Source organism: Pteronotus mesoamericanus, unplaced genomic scaffold (genome assembly GCF_021234165.1).
Source record: "Pteronotus mesoamericanus isolate MK-2021 breed Mesoamerican mustached bat unplaced genomic scaffold, CSHL_Meso_final contig_182, whole genome shotgun sequence".
In the NCBI taxonomy this organism is placed as follows: domain Eukaryota; kingdom Metazoa; phylum Chordata; class Mammalia; order Chiroptera; family Mormoopidae; genus Pteronotus; species Pteronotus mesoamericanus.
Genome location: NW_026555078.1, coordinates 14,524,012 through 14,546,962, shown reverse-complemented (window position 1 = coordinate 14,546,962; position 22,951 = coordinate 14,524,012). Strand labels below are relative to the sequence as shown.

The 22,951-nt window shown below is 41.7% G+C and overlaps 1 protein-coding gene across 12 annotated transcripts in view; it reads left to right on the top strand.

Annotated features, from left to right (window-relative positions):
* The window catches only part of NRXN3 (neurexin 3), a 1,414,514-nt gene that overhangs the window by 622,860 nt on the left and 768,703 nt on the right, over positions 1 to 22,951 (top strand). For 10 of the 12 annotated variants that reach the window (XM_054567201.1, XM_054567200.1, XM_054567197.1 and 7 more), the window contains 4 exons: positions 5,587 to 5,706; positions 15,022 to 15,403; positions 16,183 to 16,373; positions 17,387 to 17,560. In XM_054567201.1, coding sequence (XP_054423176.1) covers positions 5,587 to 5,706; positions 15,022 to 15,403; positions 16,183 to 16,373; positions 17,387 to 17,560 — 867 coding nt within the window. Of the gene's footprint in view, positions 1 to 5,586; positions 5,707 to 15,021; positions 15,404 to 16,182; positions 16,374 to 17,386; positions 17,561 to 21,946; positions 21,974 to 22,951 lie in introns of all 12 variants that reach the window. The other 2 variants (XM_054567192.1, XM_054567203.1) reach the window with 1 other exon arrangement.

Here is a 22,951-nt window from a genome sequence, read left to right as displayed (position 1 = left end):
TGCCAACCACATTCTGGGCTTCTGCTCTTGCTCTTCCCATTGCCTTGGTTATTTGCATGCTTGGCTTCTTCTCAAATGTACCTCCTCAGAGAAGCCTCTTCTGACCACCTCACTTAATAGCTGTCTATTCAACCAGGTACTCAGAGCAAGAATAGAGAAGTCCCCTCAGAGAGACCTTTCTGGAATATTCTGTGAAGCCACCAATCCTCTATCCCCACATCAATTACTTTTCATCAGGTTACCTGATGGTATTTTCTTTATAGAAATAAAGCCTACCTGAAATTGTCTCATGTCATTTAATTTGTATATTGCCCTTCTTTCTCTCCCATCTCAGACTAGACTAAGCTGAATAAGGGCAGAGACCTTGTCTTCTTCTGTACTAGAATGGTGCCTTGTCCCATGCCAATGCTCTGTTGACATTTGATAAATATGTGACTAGATCTCTTTGTGATACACTTCTCGAGGTTAGGGACAGTACTCTAGCAGCACCTGGAAGGAAAGAGTAGAGGGGGAACCATAGGGAAAAGGACCACCCATAGTTGAATGTGTTCTTTGTGGTAGGCTCGATGGTGCATTTAATTATTCAAGCCCGATAAACATTGGTGGTATTTTCAAGGGGGTCCTCCAGAAGGGTCAGTGTGCTCAGGTTGAGTAACTGGGTCACCTGTCTCTCTCACACACCTCACTGGGAGGCTTCCTAACAGAAGGTTTCTAGGGAAAGCTTCCTGTGTGCTTCACATCCATTGTCAGAAGTAGGACAGCTCTTCCCGAGACTTGAGAACGCCAGTGAGAATGAAATGATCTTTTTTGAAATGTTTTGCCAAACTGGTTCTTTTAAGTAAATATGATTTAAAAGTGTTTCAAAGAAAATGGAGGCTTTTGAAAAGAAGTTTACAAAAACAAAACAAAATACCTCTACCTGTCTGTTGAATTGTCAAGCCAAAGAAAACCAGAACCTGAAATTTTTTGGACAGAAAATAAAATGCTGCTTTTCTGTTTACCTGTTATCCTCCTTATTCTTTGGTCCCATTCTTTTTCCTCTTCGTACCTGCTTTAACTTGCCTAACCTATTCTCTTTGGGTAGGAAGACTGATAAAATAAAAGGGGCAATAGCCTTAGTCAAATGCTCGCCACAGCTCAGCTAGCCTAACCTAAGGTGCTGGTGAAAATGAAGGTAAGTTTCTCTTTTTAAATAATTTTGGTGTTTTTTTAAACCTATCACAGACACTCACTGTGAGTATTTATTTATCATATCATTTAGATGTATAATCACTATACCTTTCTAAGGGAGAAAATTTCATATTCTTTTATGCATTGTAGAAATTTTGATTCATGTGAAAAATAGTTCCAAGAGAAATCAAGTTATTGTTCCTTTTTTCTTCTTTCACCAACAGAAAAATGTTCAGGTAAAACAAATTGGTATAGAACAGGTATTGCCCCCTTCTCTTCTGCCCCCCTTACCCCAAGCCAAAAGAGTTTCCAGATGTTACAACCCAACTGTTGGAAACAGCACTTTGTGGTATACGGAAGGAATTTCTACTCCCTGTATATGAGCAAAACCACCTGGGTTAGTTGGTTTGGTCAGGTCTTAGGAATATATATTGACAAACTTTTGTGTGTTGGGAGTATCTTGTAGTTTTTCTGGTTATATTGCTCCTGGGGGGAATAACAAATTCATATAACATGAACAGTCTGCTTTAAAATGATTGAAATCCAAAGTCCACCTTGTAAAGGTGTGCGCCTTAAATAATGCTTAAATGCAGATGTTTCCCCGCACATCCCCATTCCCTCTCTGAGTGTCTTTGTCCTCCAAGCAGTCAGCAGTGAGTCCTCTCTCAGAGAATGCTCTTTTCCCTAATTTTTCACTTAGATTTTATTATTAGTTCTGACTTCTTAAAGAAATAGGTCTTTCATAGGGTTACTGCGGGCTAGGTTAGGAAAACAGGATGCCTCATTCTCTATCCCTCGTTCACCTGTGAACTAGACATCTTCTGTGAGACAGACCTTCAGTGAAAAGATGGTTATAACTGAGTTTGCAGTGAGGCCAGATCAATAGTGGGCATTTGGTTGGAATTACGCAAAGGATCCATGAAAGGCTCTTTGTTCTCCAGTAATGAACAATTCAACACTCCAACAGACTTCTGCATCCTGGAAATCTCCTGCTGTGATTTTGCTTCTTTACTGCAGTCATAGGTGTTATTACTTGGGAAATACAACTATAGGGTGTCAGATACTTACTAGTTTTCTGTATTTAGATCAAACGTTGAGGATCTAAGCAGCCTAAAAAGGAATCAAAGGGATTTTTTGTGATCAATATTTGCTACTTAAACTATAAAAGGAGGGAACAAACATCTACTACCTGCATCCAATATGTACCTAATTGCACATCATACTTCTTTGAGCTACTAAAAAGAAAAAGGGCAATGCAGGACAATTGATGGCTTTGAGTTCTCGTTGTTGTTGTCGTTGCTTTAAGTTTCCACCAGTTCTCTTTGAATTTCCAGCTTAAGTTGTCTCTTCCTCTTATCTGGATCATGTCTGACTTGCAGGGAAGAACTTCTTCATATGTTGTTTACTGATGCTGCTTCCCTGGCTTTGTGCTTGAATCTGCCAGGGAATTCTTTCCCTGGACTCGGTCCTCCTGCTTTTAAAACCCAACAGTTTGCATGTTTCACCGGGCAAGCTGGTTCTCCTCATGCATCACTTTATCAGTCTAGCTTTATGCTTGGGCTACATAACAGATCAGATCTGCTTTTCCCCTCAATGTGCCCATGTTTCCAGCTGAGTTTAAACATTACTTTGCTTCTTGTGGGATGAATTGACCTTTTGGCTCCATGAAAGATAAATGCTATCAACTCTCCACTGTGGGAAGCCAAAAGTTTTCCAGAACCTCGCTGATACTTCTGTATTTATTGCTTGAAAATTAATATTGAATACTCATTTCCCTGACATTTTAATGAGATGACTGTGAACCCTTCCTTCTTGCTCTTAAAGTAAGAATATTGGGGTCAGCAATATCTAATGTAACCAGGCAGCAGGTTATAAGAGGTTCCAGTTACTTTTCATATCCTAAAGCTATAAAGTCAAATGAACAGTTCCATATTTTTGTTTGAGTCTGACCATAACAGCCATTTCAAGGATGCCAAGAAGAGCTGAGGTGCCTGCAAATGTTAGCAGCATCTCAAACCTACCACTCTGAGTAAAGCTTGTTTTACGCCTCGGTGGCTACTCTGGTACTAATGCAGCAGTGCCCTAAACTGACTGTGTGTTTGTTAGATTTCTCCCTCCTGTCTTGTCCCCAATCATAAACATTAAGTGAAGTGCAGAAATTGCCTACAGAACAGATGGCCGTCTATAGGAGAGCCTGCATTTGTAACAGTTCTGCCTCCATAGCCAATATTTTCCACATCTTTCTTTACTTTCTTCTATCTTATTGAAACATTTGCATGTGGAATAAAGAGGATAAAAACATAAAAAAACAAAGGCAGATTTGTTTCTTCCGAGAACATCTGTTCTTGCTTCAGAGTACCCACGTGGTGTGGTCCGCGTTCCCCCAGTGCCCACACATTTGCTGTCGTAAAAGCGACAGCTACATGCCTTTTCCACCTGGATTCAGGGAGGTGATAGGCAGTGTTACTAGTGAGTGGAAATGTAAACAAAATCCTGTTTTAATGTATACAGTTTAGATAACATTAAAGACAGGCATACTCACAAACAGAAGCTAAGGTTGAAAATGAAACGACTTAGTATAAAATTATTTTTTTCCCTACAGTTCATGGATCTCAAAGCACCATTACCCAACTTGGGGTACATTTGTTTCACTCCAGGTTTCTTCTCTGAATTATCAGAATTCTTGTGAATTTGGCACATTCTGGAAAATCTTAAGTACAAATCACCTGACGAATACATTGCAATAAAAGGAAACCTTTTCACTTTGAAAGTCTGTCTATATTTCAAGAAGAAAATTCCCCAAAACTTCAACCATTATTATATCTTTTATAACTCACTTAATAGGAATACTAATTACTCAAAATTAAAGGGTATAATTTAAAATTACCTAGTTTAAAGTATTTCTACCTAAATATATTCTTCTTTTATTGTCCTCCCTACATGCTATATATAAGACCTTCAATTTGGGGAATAGAAGAGCAGGAGGAGTGGCTTGTAAAACCTATAGGGGGTAGGGAAGAGTAGGCTTACAGTTGTACAAATATATAATACAATAATAAATAATATAAGAATAAACTGCGTTCTTGTGTGCTCATTACTGTAAACCTACTTTTGCCCCCCCACCCCTCCCCTTTAAATGAAGCTTTCAGAACTACTTAGATAAAAATATGTTGACCTTATTTGATGGTTTCCAAAGAAATAAAGACCTGTGTAAACATCAGTTACTCAGTGAGCACTGCATACCTGGCCCTGTGCTCCTATTGGAGCCAAGTGTGTAGTTCTCTGAAATATTTCAAATGTATAATATACATGGGGGTCTATTGGCCAGCTGAATATTTCATCATTTTTAAAAGTTATTTCCAGAGATAGGGCTTTATATGTATTGATTGACTAATCCAAGAAGATTTAAGCAGCGTCTTTCTGCCTGCACTCAGCTGTCCATGTAGAGAAAACACACTTGATCTAGGTTCTCTACATCTATCAAGCCTTCTTGGCTTTAAATTTACATCTCAGCTCATTGATGAGTGAAACATGACATTCTTTCCCTCATCGCTAGCCGGATTGTTTTTGATGCCTCAGTATCTGTCTTGCCAGCTTTTGCCCCTAAACACCGTAGTTCCTTATTGCACCTTGTTCTCCCTAGGCTGCACTTGAACATCATCTCAAGCATCTTGGGTATCGAACTTTTGAAACAACATGGTTTATTCCTTTATTTGGTGGCATGGATCATTATTTTGACCTAAACATACTCAATTTTAGAGTTTTACATTATTTCATTTTTTAAGTCATTGGATCTTTTTTGGGGTGTGATCGAACGATGAGATTATTCAGAGGGGCCTCACATTCCCTTCAGGAGCATTATTTATAATGGGTTTCAGACCTTGATATGATGATGATGGTGATGATGATGATTACTATTGTGGTTTATATGGTCATTGATAGGAAATGTCAAGTTAAGAGCGTATATTACAGCGCTCTTTACTTATCCGGTGGGTGGATACTCTCCAAAAGCCAGACTGGTGTATTATGCCTAACTGACCAAATGATTTTTGAAAATGTGTGATGAATTTCTTATATGTTAAAAAAAATTCACCTAAATTCTAAGACTTTGAAAAACAAAATAACAGCTGACTCCTGTTTCCTGTAAATGATGGGTTACTACCAATTGGTACTTAAAACCTTGTATCCGGAGCTAAAGGAGGACACTTACTTCTTTCACAACTGTGCAATTGTCCTTTACTTTTGAATGAGACTTTTGCATTTGGATCAGTGGAACTGGATGAGTTTTAGGTGGGGGTGGGATATGTCTCCTGAAATGCTACTGGGATGTGTGCACCAGTGTGGCTTTGACAATTCTAATGCCACGAGCACCACTTTTAGAATGATCCTAATTTTGACACTTACCACCACCCTTAGGCAAAGGACCGGAGACCCTGTACGCGGGGCAGAAGCTCAACGACAATGAGTGGCACACCGTTCGGGTGGTGCGGAGAGGAAAAAGCCTTAAGTTAACGGTGGACGACGATGTGGCCGAGGGTGAGTACAGCGGTGGTGAAACTGGCTTCTCGTTGCTGGCACAGCCCTCAGGGTCGCTCAATGCCCAGAGGGCTTTTTCAATTCTTTTATTTTGCTTAACAGAAGTCACATGTCATGTTCTCTGTCACAAGCTCAGGCAAAGCTAAGCAGGTCTTCCTCTGTATTTTCAATATCCCTTTTCATTGACCTGTATTAAAGACCTGACTGACTACTATAATTATATATTGATGAGTTTCTTTCCTTAGGATTAGAGTACGTGCCTGGAGAACAGATGTGGGGTTCTACAGATCCTTCTATCATCCAGTTATTCAAAAATCACTTATCAGTCACCCTCCCAAATACTAGTTTCTTCCCTCAATGCCTGAGTCACTCTCTAGCAGGAGATGGATACACCAGGAATTCAGAAAAATAATAGGTATAAGTAAGCACCTCAATCAATGCATGATGCTTAAAAGATGCTGAATAATTAGTCATTTATTTAGCCATTATTAGCTGAGTACCTACTCTGTACCAAGCACTATTTTAGAAGGCACTGAGAATATGGTGGTGAATAAAATAGAGGCACATCCTTGACCTGGTGGAATTTACATTCTAGGAGGGCAGTGAATGTAAAATTCATTCATTGTGAGATAATGAATTAATAATGAATGAACATGCACATATGTAAGGGTCCTTCAGAGCCTCACACAAGCAGTATGTATTTCTTGAGAGGCTGCCCTAAGTCAGCAGTGTGCTAAGGATTGTAAAATGTAAAAAAGGAAGACAAGATATTACTGGGTTCCTCAATGAACCAATCTAATAGAGGAGATAGGACTCTGGTATTTGAAAATAAGACAAGGAATATAATGAGCTTCTAATTTGGGTGCGTAAGATTATAATTGTCAATCAGAAGAGAAAATTATCAGAAGATAGCAGGAGTGGTTTATAAAGGCAGATCTTCACACAGAACTTGAAGGGAGAGTTTAATTAACGAGGTCTAGGGAAAAGAGAAGTGTCCTTCAAGTGCATTTTAATAAATCTACACTCTCTCCCGTTCCACGGCAGCATACATCTCTTATCCAGGATTCTTATCCATATGGGCAAAGAAAGCCTGGGGTGGCAGGGGGTGTTACGTGGAACACTGCCGGCATCCGCAGACCCGGCTCTGATGTTACTTCTCTACAAGATACCGGGAAAGTCACTCCCCATTTCTGGGCTTTGTCTGATGAAGTCTGTGGCCTAGGCCACTTCTGTGAATAGGACAGTCAGATTGGACTCAGGAGCCCTGGGATTTAATACAGTCATTGTCACTAAGATGCTTTTTATGCCTTTAGCATAGATACACTAAACTTCTTTTTAACTTGTTTCTTCATTTTTAAACTCAAAATACTATTATTGCTGAGGCCCTTTTCAGTATAAAGTTTCTGCAGTATTGGTCCTGTAATTTAATTTTATATTATTCACAAGCCTGAGCTTCCCCCTGCCCGCTTCTGGACTCAGTAATTATAGCAGTGAGTCACGTATGCATGTGTGTGTGGGAGTGTGTGTGTGTGGATGCATGCATGTGCGTGTGTGTGTGTAGAAGGAGAGTCTCTGGATGGAGGAAGAGCAGGAGGCATATATCCGGGGCCCAGCAGTCATTGGAGACAAAGTTAGCTGTCTTGCTCATATCAGCTCCTTCAGTCTCCTGTAACTCTGTGAATTGCCTTCCAAGGTTAGTGTTCTTACTGTCATTTTACATCAGGGGAACATGAAACTTAGAGGGAGCTTTGCAGTTAAGCTCCCAATTCATGTTGGTGTGATTTCACCCCATCAAGTTGCTTGCTGGTCTTGATAATCCATCATCAGAAAATGACTTGTCTTACAAAGTAAGGATTGCATTATGGGATAGATGTGGGTGAGGGGGCGAATACAATGCAGTCGGTAGACTATGAGACCGTTCTCCTTCCCCCCAAAATGAAGACAGCCACAACAACTGTCCCAAACCTTCCAAATGTACATCGACCTCACTTCCTAGTGGGAGGTAAGGTTACTGTTCTATAGGCCTGACGGGTAATTTAGCCATGCGTAATGAATGTAAGCAAAGAGGGGTAAAGATGATTAGTGGTTTAGAATTCACAGCCAACCTTAGTGAATTATTCAAGATCTCCCCGTGAGGTATTAGTGCAGACAGGGGCCTGCCGAGAGGCAGCTCAGTCTCACAAGCCTGGTCAACTCCTCTGGAATTAGCCCAGTAAAGCCAAGAGTAATGCTATCCACAGCGTGTTTTGAATAGCAGCCACTAGATGGCGACCTCAGCCCAATCTCTCCCAACAGTGAGTCCCTTTTATGGCCATAGGAAATTTTGTGCCCTGAAAGCTATAGTCATAAAGAGCTGCAGGACTAAAGGTACAGTAATCGAAGTAATCGATATTGCCTCCCTCGGTAATTATACTTTTTCAGAAACTTTAGAATAAAGGTAAGTATAAAGTGTGCTTTCTCTTCCCACTAATAATTTAAAAGCGGGACTAAACTATGGCATGTCCAAGCCATCTAGTAATTTGATATTTGAACTTAATGAAGCTCTTTTATTTTCCACCTTACCCCCTACTTTGCTATTGATGGGGAAAAAAAGAGCCATAAGGGTAAAGAAATTTGGGAGAAGAAAAGAACCATTTTGCTTATGAGCTATAGTCTTGGATCGCTTTTTACAGTGATAAGGGGTTTGGGAATTTTAATTTTAGCTCACAGAAGTCATAAAATCAGGCAATGAAATGAAAATACCACTCAGTCCTCACATTATTAAGTAGTGTCTCATTGGCTTATTTAGTAATCCTTTTCATGCCGTTTAAGGTCCCCCAGGGTGTCAAATTTTCAGCTTGTTTGTAGAAATGATGCAAAGAATAGGTCAGACTCATAAGAAATCAAAAGCAAGGAAATAAATATTCTTCAGCCTGGTGGTTTTTATTTATTATAATATAATGTATTCCTGGAAATGCATTAAGGTCAGCTGACAGTTAATAAATATTGATTGATTGATTGTGCTGGGATTCTATTATCAAGAATAAATTGAGAGAATACCTCGCTGGGGTTATGCTCTTAGGATTGGGGCCTAATGCTGCGTGCACCACCCATACCACCCGGGGCTTCTTGCTTGTGCAAAAAGTCAGCCTCTCTACCTACTCCAGTCCAGGAGGGCTTCTCCCTTGCCCTCCCCCACCTGACATGGCACAGCCGTGGGAAGCCATTGTCCAAGTTTTCCATAGAAAACTTGTTCCTCCTGTTAACAAAATATGCAAGATAGATTTAGAAGATGTTAGGTTGAACAACATGAAGTGGATTTCTTTATTGCAAGGCTTATTAGGAGCCTTTTCTCTGTTAATACACATTACTAACCATCAATAATTTAAGTACTCAGTGTTTGCCAAATTTATTTCGTTTCAGACCTTGTTTTTTACGAAAGCGTTTTACAGCACGTAGTTGCGGAAAATGTTGGCGTGGCGGAGAAAAGGGAGTGGGAGCAGTGGAGTGGGAAGATTGTGGGCAAACTGTGCATCCCTTCCTGAGACATTGGACACCTTCCTTGACTTCTCTTTCTGTGCTTGGGAGCCACTGGGAGCTCGATTTGCCTCCACCAACCTGTTTCCATCATTTCTTTGCTAAGCACTTGGTGTTGGCCAGGAACCTCACGTGCAGACATGGTGACGATCCAGACCCCGGCTGCAAAGCGGGTGTCTCGGAACATTCCCCTTCCCAGGTGCCGGGGCTGCGCGCTGCGCCCAGGGCCCCCTGCTGTAGGGCACCTAGGGGAGGCGAGCTGCCGTCCCCGCTTAACAAGATCTTGTGCTCTAATAAAAGAGAGGAAACAGTAAGTGAAAACACCAGAAAACTAGCATATTTCAGAGAAAGAAAAAAAAAAGAATGCTGCATAATTAGAAATAGCTCATAGTTTGAGTACTAGGTTCTGTTCTCAGTACTGTCTACATACTGATACATTTGATCCTGACAACGTCATATCTATTTCACAGATGGGAAACTGAGGCACAGAAGAATTAGCTAACCCAGACGGTCTAGCCTCAGAGCCTGCATGCTCATCCACTATGTGTTCATGTCTCATGGGAAGTTTCAGCATGAACTTGGCCCAGTTTCCCATGGTTTATGTTTTCTAACACCATCACTCTGAGGGCGGGCGTATAAACTGCTCGTTGGCCACCAGTGAAACATGAAAGGGAAGGTGTGCATTGGGACCAAGGCAGCGAACTGTTCCAGGGAAGTTGCGGGTTATATGGCCTGCGAATTAGGTGGAATGACGTTATAATTCTTGCCTACTGAGAGGTGGGAACTCATCACAGCAGCTTCTCTAGGGATTTTCCCCAGTTAAACTCCACCTACAGCTCTTCCTGGGCAATAATGTAAGGACCCAGTCAAGCCTTTTTCTCTAAAGAGAGGATAGTACACAAGTTAAGATAGGAACTTTGGAATTAAACACACCTGAGTTCAGTTGGGGGGCAGACTACCACCTGTGCGAACTTTGCTCCCATTGCTTGACCTCTTTAAGTGTCCCCGCCTCTCAAGGTAGATAATGATACCCACCACCAGTTTTATTGTGACCGTGACATTGATGGCAGTTACAAAGTGCCTAGCACAGTGCCCAGCTAGGGAATACTCCATAGTCTTGGTTTTCCCTGTTACCTTTCTCCCTAGTTACTCTTCTTTCCTCTAAAATTTGAAAGCAGCTGCTGTGAAGTGTGGGTACATTCCACCCTTCAATGGAAGGGAGTGTTGGTCTACACATGGCATTCAGAGGAGATAAATTAAAATGTTGCTGATTATTAATACTGATTAGGTAATACACAGATTTTTTAAAAAAAATTTATTTGTTTTTCTTAGAGAGGGGGAAGGGAGGGAGGAAGAGGGAGAGAAACATCGATGTGAGAGAGAAACATCAATCAGATGCTTCTCGCACTCACCCTGGACCAGGGACTGAACCTGCAACTCAGGCATGTGCCCTGACCAGGAATCGAACCAGAGACCTTTTTGCAGGACAATGCCCACTGGTTAGGGCAAACACATATTTTTAAAAATATTTAATATTTAGTTTGATACACATTTGAAACTTTAAACAATCTCTTCAGTGCTTTCTCTAGGTAAAATAGCATACATTTTGGGAAACCTGCATCCAATGCAAAGTGAGTTTCTTTAACACATGCAGAAGTCAATTTCTTTTTCTGATTTGTCTCCACATTGTCTTCTGCCCACCCCCACCGATTTTTGGTGGAAGCTGCTCTCAGTTGTTCTGAACCCTAAATTAGTCTCTGTCCCCGACCCAGACATTCACATTTCATTTAGTTTCTATTATTTATCCAAACCCTCCTTCACCCTCTCTTCTAATTCAGTCTTACATGGTTTTCATGTAATTTTTACATGCTTTTCTTACCTTACACGATTTTCTGGCTTTATGACATTTATATTCTAGTGAGAAAGATTTCCTAACCCCTCAATTCTGGAGGTCAGTTCATCCATAATTTCTCTAAAAGCTCCCAGTTGACTTTAAAGTGGACTCTGCGGACTCCTTTTGGAGCCCCAAGCTTCACCAGTGATCACCCCATTATTACTTCTTGGCTCTTACGGCTGTTTTGTTTTGTTTGTTTGTTGCAAAATAAAAATTAGCATGACCGCCAGCACCCTCGCGGCTCAGGTCCGGCGTCGGCGTGCAGATGGCTGTGATTCCCCTCCTCAGCCATCACTCTCCAGCCCCAGCCCTGGTATGAACAGCTGTAGCCAAATTGTCATTGGATATTGTTTCCATCACGTCGTCGTCTTAGAGCATATGAATTTTCGTTAGGCTACTTTGCATTTTCAGGACTAATCCAGTGTTCAATACTATGTAATTTTACCCAGTAATTCTTTTTCCTAGCTATTCAATTGTTAGCAGGTTTATGTTGTATTTTTATTTTTGTTCCATTACAATTTTATATTTAATTAAGAAACATCATTATTTTGTTTTTGCTTATATTAAGAGAACGATTTGTAACTAGTTGTCAAAATACCACACAGGCACTCCTCAAATTCAAATCTGATTTTTGTGCACATGAGGGATTCTTTAAATTAGGTCTCTAGTATGCTCCCATAGAGGCGGAATTAATATGGAGCATCTGAGAGTGTGAACCCCTCTTGGTTGCCATCGGGGTTCTTTGTCAATAGAGGAGAAAACACAAGGCAGGTAGAAGTCAAGTATCATTTTTATTAATGATAACACTGTTATTTAAAAACGTGGCTTACATCCACCGAGCCTCAGAATTGGATGGACTTGCCATCTGGAACACAAAGTCAGGCCTGGGCGGGCGTCTTCCACTAAAGGGAGGCTTGCTGCCCTGACGCCCGAGCTGCGGGCGAGTGGGCGAGACTGGGCGTTTCCTGAAGGCAGCTTGCCCCTCTGGAGGGAAACAGGAGGTGCCAGGGTCTGCGCTGTGCACTTTGAGAGTTTCTCTTTGCAGTTTATCCTTAATCCTCCAGATTATGTCACTCCTTTTCCCTGGGAAGTTGTAAAAGCCCTGGAGGATGGGGAGGTAAAAAGATGCCAGGAGGGTCTTGCTGGTGGAGTTGCTCTAATGTGAAGCTATCTGGAGGGGGCAGGCGGAGGGAATTCCCCTCCCCTTCCCTTTAAAAGGCTGGGACATTAGGACGTGACTGGTTAAATTTGAAGGACTCATCTGTGTAGGAGTGCTAAGGGAGCCACTGTCTACTGTGGCCATACTAAGGATGTTTTCACTGTTTGTTGTTGAAATGTCCAGTCTCTGTGTATCTTTTTCAAGCCCTCCTCATTATCCCTGCGTCAGCCACTCATGCTTTGGGGTAAACTAGGTGAGAAAAGGTCTAATAGTTTGTATCAGCTGGAGACCTGTCAGTTGCAAATGTCAGAAGTTCAACTCAGATACTTTAAGCATAGCAGGGAATTGAGCTTCAGGGTTGGCTGGCCAGATCCGGGTCTTCAAGTGACATCATCCTAGAGAAGTGGCATTTCTCCCTGTCTTGGTTGTTTTCTGGATCCTTTGTCTCCTCAGGCAGGCCCATCCCTCTGGTTATCACAAGGCCTCAGCAGGCTACCTTCTTACCCCTTCAGCAAGCTGCCTTTGCAAAGACACGCCTTTCATAAGTGTTCTAGGAAGATCCCTGCAGCTGAATACTGCTGGACCAGCTGGGGTTGTTGCTACTGGCAGTGGTTGTGAGGGTGGTTTCTACATCAGCCATATTAGCATCAACTCAGAGCTTGGTAGAAATGCAAATTTTCAGGCCCCACCCCAGACTTTTGAAATACAAACTCTGAGCCTGGGGCCCAATTAACTGTGTTTTAACAGTCCCTCCAGGTGACCGAGGTGCAAGCTAAAGTTTGAAGACTGCTTCTTTGTCCTTAGGTTTTACTCTATGACTGGGGGATAAAATAGGTTTAGCGGTTCAGTCTAAGTAGCTTGATTACTTCAGGCACTACGTTGGGGTCAGCTTCATCCAGCCCAGGTGGTTTAAAAGTGAAGCGGGGAGGCTAGCTTTCCAAAATAAGATTAAGTGTTATTATCAGAAAAAGCAGCAGTTGCTGGGAAATAAAATTAGGTTATATGGTAGAGCCTGTTGCTGCTAGGCTATATGCCTACATAGCGTGTCACTTACTGTACAAAGCAACACAAGATTAAATCAAGCACAAGAGAAAATGATGCAATCAAAGAGGTGCAACAAACACAAGTTGTAGGAGGCTGCCGCCAGTGTAACATGGCATGCTGTTTTACAGCAAACTTTTTTTATAAGTAGAAAGAGTATGTGCCAGAATAATGATAAAAGAATATGGCATTACATAGTTGTTCACTAGCCTTACCAAGTATCCAATATTAGTTCCTGTACATAACTGTGTGTGCTATACTTTAATATGACTGGCAGTGCAGTAGGTTTGTTTGCAACAGCATCCCCACAAACGTGTGAGTAATGCAGGGCACTATGATGTTGCTGTTACTGAACGTGGACCCGTTGGTGGGGGAGCCCCAGAGGCTGTTACTACAATACTGCCCCCCCCTTCCCTGGGGTCCTTCTGTTCTAGGTTCTTGGACTGCCACACTTAAGAGTTATGGCTCTCAATAGCAGAGTTTGGTGCAAAGGAAAGGAACTATTTATTCGAAAGTTGTACAAGTTTTGAATGATGTCTAAATGTCGCCTTTAAATCTCAAAATCCCTTTAAAAACACCCACCAGCACATGCAGTCCTGTCCTTCCCCGCTTTGCCCAGTCTGGCCAGTCAGGGGTACCGTCCTTCAGAAAAAAAAGAACGGAAGTCCATAGTTCGGCTTGGCAGGCCTCTTGCGGTTCCCGGCACCATCAGCTGCGTCGCTGAGATCTCCAGTCATCAATCCAGAACCATGTGGCACCTTCTCATGGCCTGCTAGCAAGACTCCTTTCTCTTTGTCTTCCCGTGTGGTCTTCGCATTGTTCCCTTGTGTCTGTGTCCCGTTTTCTCTCACTCGGGCCCTGTATTTCCTTCCCAGTTACATCCTGCGTTAAAGTTCTGCAAACCTTCCTGGTTAGCCTTGTTGAGATTACAGAGTAACCATCTTTGCATATGAGGTATGAAGCTGTCCTGCTGTTTGCATTGACATGCAAAATGACTCTCAGTGGCCCTGCTCCAGGTCTCCTATCCCCCATGGCAGCCCACCTTTTGGGGGGAGTGAGAGAATATCCAATAATTTTCTTGAACACCGCAAGTTCTGGACCCATTACATTACTACAGCCAGGATATCACTAGACATTAGGAATTTTCAGCTCCATTATAGTATTATGGGACTGTTTTTTATCTGTGGTCTGTTGTTGGCCAAAACATCGTTATGTGGTGCATGACTGTACTAGCTACTGAATCATTAGGTGCTGAATTATTACACCAAGGAATACTTGGTAGTGAATACCTGAGGCTTGTTTGTTGTGTGTTTACAAGGGTCAGGGCAAAAATGTCTTTTCTTCTTATAGTATATACCAGTACCCAGTTGTTCTTCTGAGTAGAGAAAACTGATAGTTTTATCCTTCACTTGAGTCACCCATGATCTCACATTTTCTCATAGATGATGGGACAACTGAGCAGCTGGAGGAGAACATGGGGCGCAGGCTCTGTAACTTGGGCTGGGCCTGAAACCAGCTCCCCATCTGAGGCCGTGTCAAATATATACTGTATTGAGTATTTTGTTTTCTGTAATTGGTTCATCAAAACTGAATATTGTGTGTGTATGGAGGGGGGGAGGGGAATCAGATCTAAAAGTTATAGTAAAGGTGCCATGACAAAACATGGTAACTTTTCTTGTTGGCATTTCATTTATTATGTTCACAGGTACAATGCTGGGAGATCACACCCGCTTGGAATTCCACAATATTGAAACTGGTATCATGACCGAGAAACGTTACATCTCCGTTGTCCCCTCCAGTTTCATCGGCCACTTGCAGAGCCTCATGTTTAACGGCCTGCTCTACATCGACTTGTGCAAAAATGGCGACATTGACTACTGTGAACTGAAGGCGCGTTTTGGACTGAGGAACATCATCGCTGACCCTGTCACCTTCAAGACCAAGAGCAGCTACCTGAGCCTAGCCACCCTGCAGGCCTACACCTCCATGCACCTCTTCTTCCAGTTCAAGACCACCTCAGCTGATGGCTTTATTCTCTTCAATAGTGGTGATGGCAATGACTTCATTGCGGTTGAGCTGGTCAAAGGGTAAGTGGAAGGGATCATATAGTTTATACTAGATATCTCAGTTCAAGCCTTACATAAAATATGGGCATGAAAAGACGTGTCCAGTGTACCCCTCACCCTCTATTTGTGATCCATGCGCTCATCCTCATTGATTACAAATATTTATGTAATAATCAGGCCTGGGAGGAGAATACATTTATTTAAAATCTTCTGCTAACTCAATACTATCAGACTTTTTACTATGAAATGTAGCCTTTAACCTATGGAAAAAAAACTTACCTTTGCAAAAGAAGAATATAGGGTACATTGCCTCTGTCTCTGGGGCAGCAGTACTATCTGCAATCGCTCAATTTATAGGAAGAAATGAAGTATGGATATTTTTAGTAGTACCATGAGACCATAAATGCAAATTTGAAAAACCTGTTTTATCTTCAAGACTTTTTATTACCATGTGCTGGAAATAGTTAAAACAAAAGCAAAAGCCAGAACAAAGCCTGAAAGACAGACCCCTGATTGACTGTGATTTTAAGCATCGCCCCCTATTGTTGCAGAGTGCACCGCCCTCTACCTTTGGCTCTGATTTTTACTAGTGTTAAAGTAGACTCTGTAAGTAAGAAATTAAAGTGAAGTCTGACAGAATAGGCTCGGACTCTTCCTGTATTCTAACTCAAGCTTTAATTAATCCTGTTCAATACCAGTTGAGTGTGAGGGATTTGAAGACCCAGATGTCATTATCCACATACTGCCATTAAATGACTTCAGGGAATCTTGAGTCACTGGGTGGTTGTTTTCCCTCCTAGGTACATCCACTATGTGTTTGACCTCGGAAATGGTCCCAACGTGATCAAAGGCAACAGTGACCGCCCCCTGAATGACAACCAGTGGCACAATGTTGTCATCACCCGGGACAACAGTAACACTCACAGCCTGAAAGTGGACACTAAGGTGGTCACTCAGGTTATCAATGGTGCCAAAAATCTGGATTTGAAAGGTAAACCTTGTGAAGGAGTTTATCCTTGCTAGAGCATTTCCTACTATTGAAAGTGTGTTTCCAGAGGCAAACTCCAGGTGTATTTTCGATGCATGATGTATATTCTATTTTACCAACATGGAACTGTACCATGATGCAATGTGTTCAGTGTTTACTTAGACCACTCTTCATGGGATGGCTCATTTTTCCTGTGTACCTTGGGACTGAGGGATGAGGTGATAAGTGTCAAAATGAAGTCATGGTGGGCTGGCTTAATTGGTTGGAGCATTATCATGTACATCAAAAGGTTGCATGTTCAAATCCCCTTCAAGGCACATACCTACATTGCAGTTTCAAATCTCTAGTCGGGGCTTGTATGGGAAGCAACTGATTGATGTTTCTCTATCACATCAATGTTTCTCTTTCTCTCCTCCTTCCTCTCTCTAAAATCAATAATAAATAGTACCTTCAGGTGAAGATAAAAAAATATGTAAAAATGAGGGGAGACCCTCACACAGAGGAAGGAATATAGCTTTTGGAACCTCAGTTGAACTATTTACTGTCTGTGTAATTTTGGTAAAAAATTTGTAGCCTGGTACAGCTTTTATATACTTTTTTTTTTCAAGATGGGGATAGTAATTGTTGCTAAGTTTATGGGCTGTTAGGAAGTTTGATGGAATAATGACTGTAAGACCCTCAGCATACTATTGATAACAGGCACATAAAAAGCACTCAATAAATGGTTTTGTTGAAAATGTGGTTAATCTTTATTATAAAATGGTAACAGTACCTACCTCATAGACTATATATGATGATTAAAATTTATGAGATGATGTTTATAAAATAGTAACACATAAGAAACGTTTGTTTTCTTTGTACAATATAGAAATTCTGGCAGTTATTTTGTTTATGCTGTTTCTCTTTCCCAGTTCTATTACCATTATCTAAGTAAATGATCTTAAGTACATTGGGTTTAGTTGGCAAGGTTTCCAGTAGTTTACTCATTTGTGTTTACTACCTTCTTTCCGCTCCAGGTGACCTCTACATGGCGGGTCTGGCCCAAGGCATGTACAGCAACCTCCCAAAGCTTGTGGCCTCCCGGGATGGCTTCCAGGGTTGTTTGGCATCTGTGGACCTGAACGGGCGCCTGCCAGACCTCATCAACGATGCCCTCCATCGGAGCGGACAGATTGAGCGGGGCTGTGAAGGTACAGCCCTCTCTCTCGTTATGCTGCAGCCTTGTTGCAAGCGCCGAGCCTCTCCGCTGCCTCTGCCGGTGCCCCCTTCCTCGGTCTACCAGTCCTTTCTGATCCCCATTCACCATCCGACATTGCATCACCATCAGCGTCCTCCTGTCACTGCTGAGTATGTGAAGACATGTGCTGCAGGCTCCAGGAATGGATGCTGGCAGATGTCTCCCTGTTGTCACATACTAGCTGATTGAGGGCCTGTCTCGGCATTGACATCAGGCTTCTCCTGACTTGTGCCTTTGCTTCCAGCATGGCTGAAGGGTGGACTTTTATTTATCCTCTAACACTTGGGGAGGTGCAAACCAGAGACTTTTATGTGGATGTCACCTTTAGCAAAGTGTTTCTTATGTTGCTAATGGTGACTTTTTAATGCAAACACAGCAGGAGGTAGGACACTGATGTCAGAATGCCCTAAGGATGGAAGGGAACTAACATTTATTGAGTACTCTGTAGATGTCAGGCTCGGCTAAGCAGAGCCCTGGTGTCCTGTGGGTGGGCTTGGATATTGAAAAGACTTGGATTCAGGTCTGGACAGTAGCTCTGGTTAGCGGTGTAGCATTTGATGAGTCACATAACCTCTCTGAGCTACATCTTTCTCACCTGTAAAGTAAGGCAGTAAAACTTACCTTGGTAGGTAATATCCATGAATCAGAGATATATATACAATGCCCGTTATGTGCATAGTAAGTACTCAGTAAATGGTAGGATTATTATTTACAAATATTATTTCATGTGAGACATATTTCATGGTGAGACATTGCATGCTCACCAGTGCAGCACAACAAACCATGCTCAGCCTGTTTCTGTAGGTGATCCACTGTCTCTTTAGATACTCACTTAACTTTACAGATGTTCCTGAGTCCAACAGTTCTTTACTGTATATAAAAATAAAGTAGTTCTAATCAGCAGAGGGCAGCAGTGAGTATTTTCAGCCTTTCCTAGAGGTTTGGGTGGGCTGAAAAGGTGACTCTTACTTAACTGTAGGGGCAAAGAGATTTCTGGCCTGTCACCAGGATCTGCGTGTTCTTTTGTCTGGTTGAGCCTCATGGTCCTTTGTGCAATCTATTGTGTTTCCTTGTGTCTCTCATTAATTTACTACAGCAATTTTCAACGCTTTTTATCTCATGGCACACAGAAACTAATTACTAAAATTCTGCAGCATACCAAAAAATACACTTTTTGCTGATCTGACCAAAAAAAGGTATAATTTTGATTCATTTGCACCAGGTGGCTATTGTTGTGTTGGTTGTTGTCATTTCTTTTTTTTGACAGTCTAAGGAAAAAGAGGTCAGTGCCCCTGACTAAATAGTCAGGTATTGCATGCTTTAAAAATTATTGCTGCACATGGGTTGAAAATTGCTGATTTAGTACATCAAACCTGTTCATTCATCTCCTGTGTTCAGCTTCATTTATCACTCTGTTCTTAACCAGCTTTCATCTGGGTTTGCTTGCCACCTTAAAGCACATTTTTATAGAAGCTTCCCATCAGCTTCCCAGGCTGATGTGCAGTATGGAAGTTGTTTCTCTTTTCCTAAGAATCAGTTTCCCATGAGGCATTAGTAATAAGTCTGATTGGTCACAGTTTCCCTCAGCCAGGACTATCCCTTAAATTCTGTGCACCTAATATGGGTGTGTGTGTGTGTGTGTGTGTGTGTGTGTGTGTGTGTGTGTGTCAGAAGATTGGGAATCACCAAGCACTTAAAGTAGCCCCTTTGCTTTCTTCCCCTGGGAAAGCACAGTTTCAGTTAACTTAAGAATTTTTGTCTTATTGCCCTGCTTTTAGTTCTTTTGGGTGTTAGAAGGCAATCCTGAAATAGATACAGCATTTGGGAATTAAATTGGGTATCTTAAATTACAAGATTGTGGAATGACAGCAATTCCAGTTATCCTGGAATAATTCATCATAGCAAGTTACATCATACTATAAAAGCACATATTAAAAAGCATAAGGCACTCTTCAAATGTTACAGATTTTTATCATACCACCAGTTCTTCAGATTAAAAACTTAATAGGAATCATCCATTTAACTCTACAGCAATGTGCCTAGAAATATAATGAGTAACAGATGAGTAATTTTTAAAAATTTTCTTGTAACTACATATTAAAAAGGTAAAAAGTAGCAGTTAAAGTTAATTTTAATTTTATTTTTATTTAACTTGAACCAACATATCCCAAATATTATCATTTCAGCATGTTAAAACATTTCTCTTTTTTTTTCATACTAAGGCTTGGAAGTCGAGCATGTGTTTTACACTAGCAGCACAGCTCAGTTCAGGCCACACCCCTGTTAGTACTCAGTAGTCACATGTATCTGTGACCACTATATTGGAAGCGCAGTTCTCCAGAATATAAAAATCAGAATGTAAGGACATAAAGCTATAGTACTGGGTTAGAAGGAAGTCTAAACTAACTTTTATAAAAGGAGATTAAAATGTATAGTATAAAGGGGGGAATAGATCCTAGTTAAGAAAGCTCTAAGAAAAGCAGAAAGGGCATTAGTTAAAGGAAATTACACATTATATTGGAGAAAGTGTTCCTATCCCTACCTACACCTCCATGTGCATTTCTGTGTGACTCATCACAGGCATTATGGTGGGTTCTGACCTTCCTCTGAAGATGGGTGATTGTTCAAAGCTGAATATTGTGACTTGATGGCTTTACCGTCTGAATCTATGGCAAGTCCCATGGGCCTAATAACACTGCACTCTATTGCCATGGAGATAATTGCGATTGTTACCCATAGCGCATTATGTCCGCCCCGCTGGGGAGGATGAAGTGGGGGATGAGTGCTGAGGGAAGAAGGTCCTTGTTTATTGTACACAGATGACTTGGATAATTAGCCTAAGTGGCCAGGAAAAATGGCCAAAAAGTGGGTTAAGGCATAAATTGCTGTCATTGGGAATTTTCACCATTGTGAACAAGCCCTTCTAAGAGATCCCAGGAGCTCTTTAGGGTGCTGTGGGAGATGATGGGGAGGGAAATCAAGGACACAGAGCCTTGGAGATACTGCAAAAAGTGTCATTGTCATTCTAAAGGTCTGTGTAGAGTAGGAGGCCTCAAGAAGGCCTTTGAGTGTTAGGCAGTATAGGGATCACAGGACATATGACTCATTTCTTGATTTGTCATTTCTGTGTATTGAATAGGAAACAGGTAGGGGATGATGAGTCATTACTAAGAACTAAGACCTGAATCTCTTCAAGATGTTAAATATGTGTCATTCTCACATATCTGGGGCACATAGGCCAAGATACAGCGTACGTTCTTGTCAATGTCATTGATAATGACACTTCAAGGTATTTAATTAGTAAATGTATTATTTTCTCCATTATATATAATCCAAAAGAGTTTAAAATTATTTTTAAAACATATTAATCCAATACTCATTGGCTCTCAATTGTTTATACTAAGAAAGAAAACAACATTTTGACCTAAGTTTTCTTTTTATGTCTCTAATATATGCAGAGTATATAATTTAGATTAAGTGTGATTTCTGAACAGCTCTTAGCCAACATCTGACAGTGACTTACAACCTCTCAATTTGGGCTAGGAATTTTAGAATAATGCCTGATTCAGTACTCAGCTGGTAAATATCTCTCCCTCTGGAGGCCAGCTTTGCTACAGAGGCATGTATTGGCTAGAAATGCAATTCCCCAATCGCAGATGGTAAACACCTGAGAGAAACGCCATTCTCCATTTTGAGATTGGCACAAATAAAATAAAGGGACATTGCTTTGGTGGCTTTTTGCCCACAGCCATTTGGATTTGGCTATTTTTTATAAATTAAACGAATCAAACTCTTTGGTAGTCCCAAACCACCTTGATGCAACTGCCCAATTGTGGAGCTACGGTCCTTGGCGGCATTTTCAGGAGGTCACATGGACTGCTCCCTCATGACTCTTCCATGCTTAATCCCTACGCGTGTGGGATTATTTCTGTGGCTTCTGTCTGACTGAGCACACGTGTCTTTCAGCCCAGCCATGTGCTACCCTTATTCCTTGGTGTGTATCCTGACTGACGGGGAATCATTTTTCTGGACCATATGCCTGGGGGCTGGCTGTGTGTATGGGGGAAGGCTCTTGTGATCACTGCTTGTGCTTTGTCAAGTCTAGTGTTCCCTGTTCCTGCTCTGCTCACATGGCTCTGATGAGGCCTGCTCCGCCCTGGTCTGTGCATCCCCCGTCTGTGCTGTCTCTGGAGAACCTGTAGAGCATTTCAACTGTCTGTCTGAGTGATGTTGGTTATGCTGTTTGTATTTTCATTTCTGTAATGTTACCCTGGTTTACTCTATCTCTTACTAACCTCTGGTTATTGTTTCCACCTTTTCTGTTCTTTTGCTAACAAAGTTGCGTTGACCAAAGCTGACCTGCAAGGTAGAGAAGGTTCTTGTTCCCATTATCCCTTTGGACTGAAAGGTGCCCTGTGTAACCCTTGGTATCTCTTCTCTAGAGACCTTCAAGCTGTCAAGCCTCTTGGACAGCAGCAGTTGTGGGAGGGGGCTGAACTCTGTGTTCTTCAGAAAGAGTGGCAGAAAACCCAGATACATGCATCAGAAACAACAACAAAGGCGAGACCTCTTGGGGATGGGCTCATGATTCCGTTTTGGGGGGGACCTTAAAAAGGTGTGACAGCATCCCATACTGGGATGACCCGCAAGCACATTAATCTACTTCTGGAAACAGTCAAATGCCTCTCTGAGCGGTTGCCGTGGAGGGGTTGTCTCGTTTTAGTTCATTCACTACAGATAGAAGGTAGCACTTGTAAAAAGGAAAAGGAAAAAAGGCCACTTGAGTTCTTAATGTATTATTTTCTGGGTCAGGGATGTTGTCTCTCACAGCAGGGTTTTTGAGTGCTTGGGCAAGAGGATGCCATTTTCTCTGAACTTATTTTAAGAAAGTATTTTTAGGCACTTGGGTGATATTAATATCATTAAAGCATTCTAGAGATTTATATTTCCTATTGGGGATTTTTGGTTGAGCACTTTAATTTCCTGTTTTGTAATCTAAAGAAAAACACATCCTTGGGGAAGAAGAAGATCTGTCGGTTTTATCCTGAATACCCTTGAAACTGCCTTCATGAGAGGCCGGCAGACACTGCTTCTACCCTTCGGAGAGGCATCTTCCAAACTCAGTAATGGTTCGCCGATCCTGCCATGTCCGGCTGCTGCGACTCAGAACGGCAAGCCAGGCACAGGCATTTTAGGTACCTTTCGGCTGCTGGTTGTGCAGAGGATTGGGCTTCCAAAGGTCGCTGCACAGTTTGCAATCAGCAGGCATTGTGAGATGTGATGAAGACAAAAACAGCTTTGAAAAATTACTCCTCACCTGAAAGATCATTTACTTGGCTGTGAC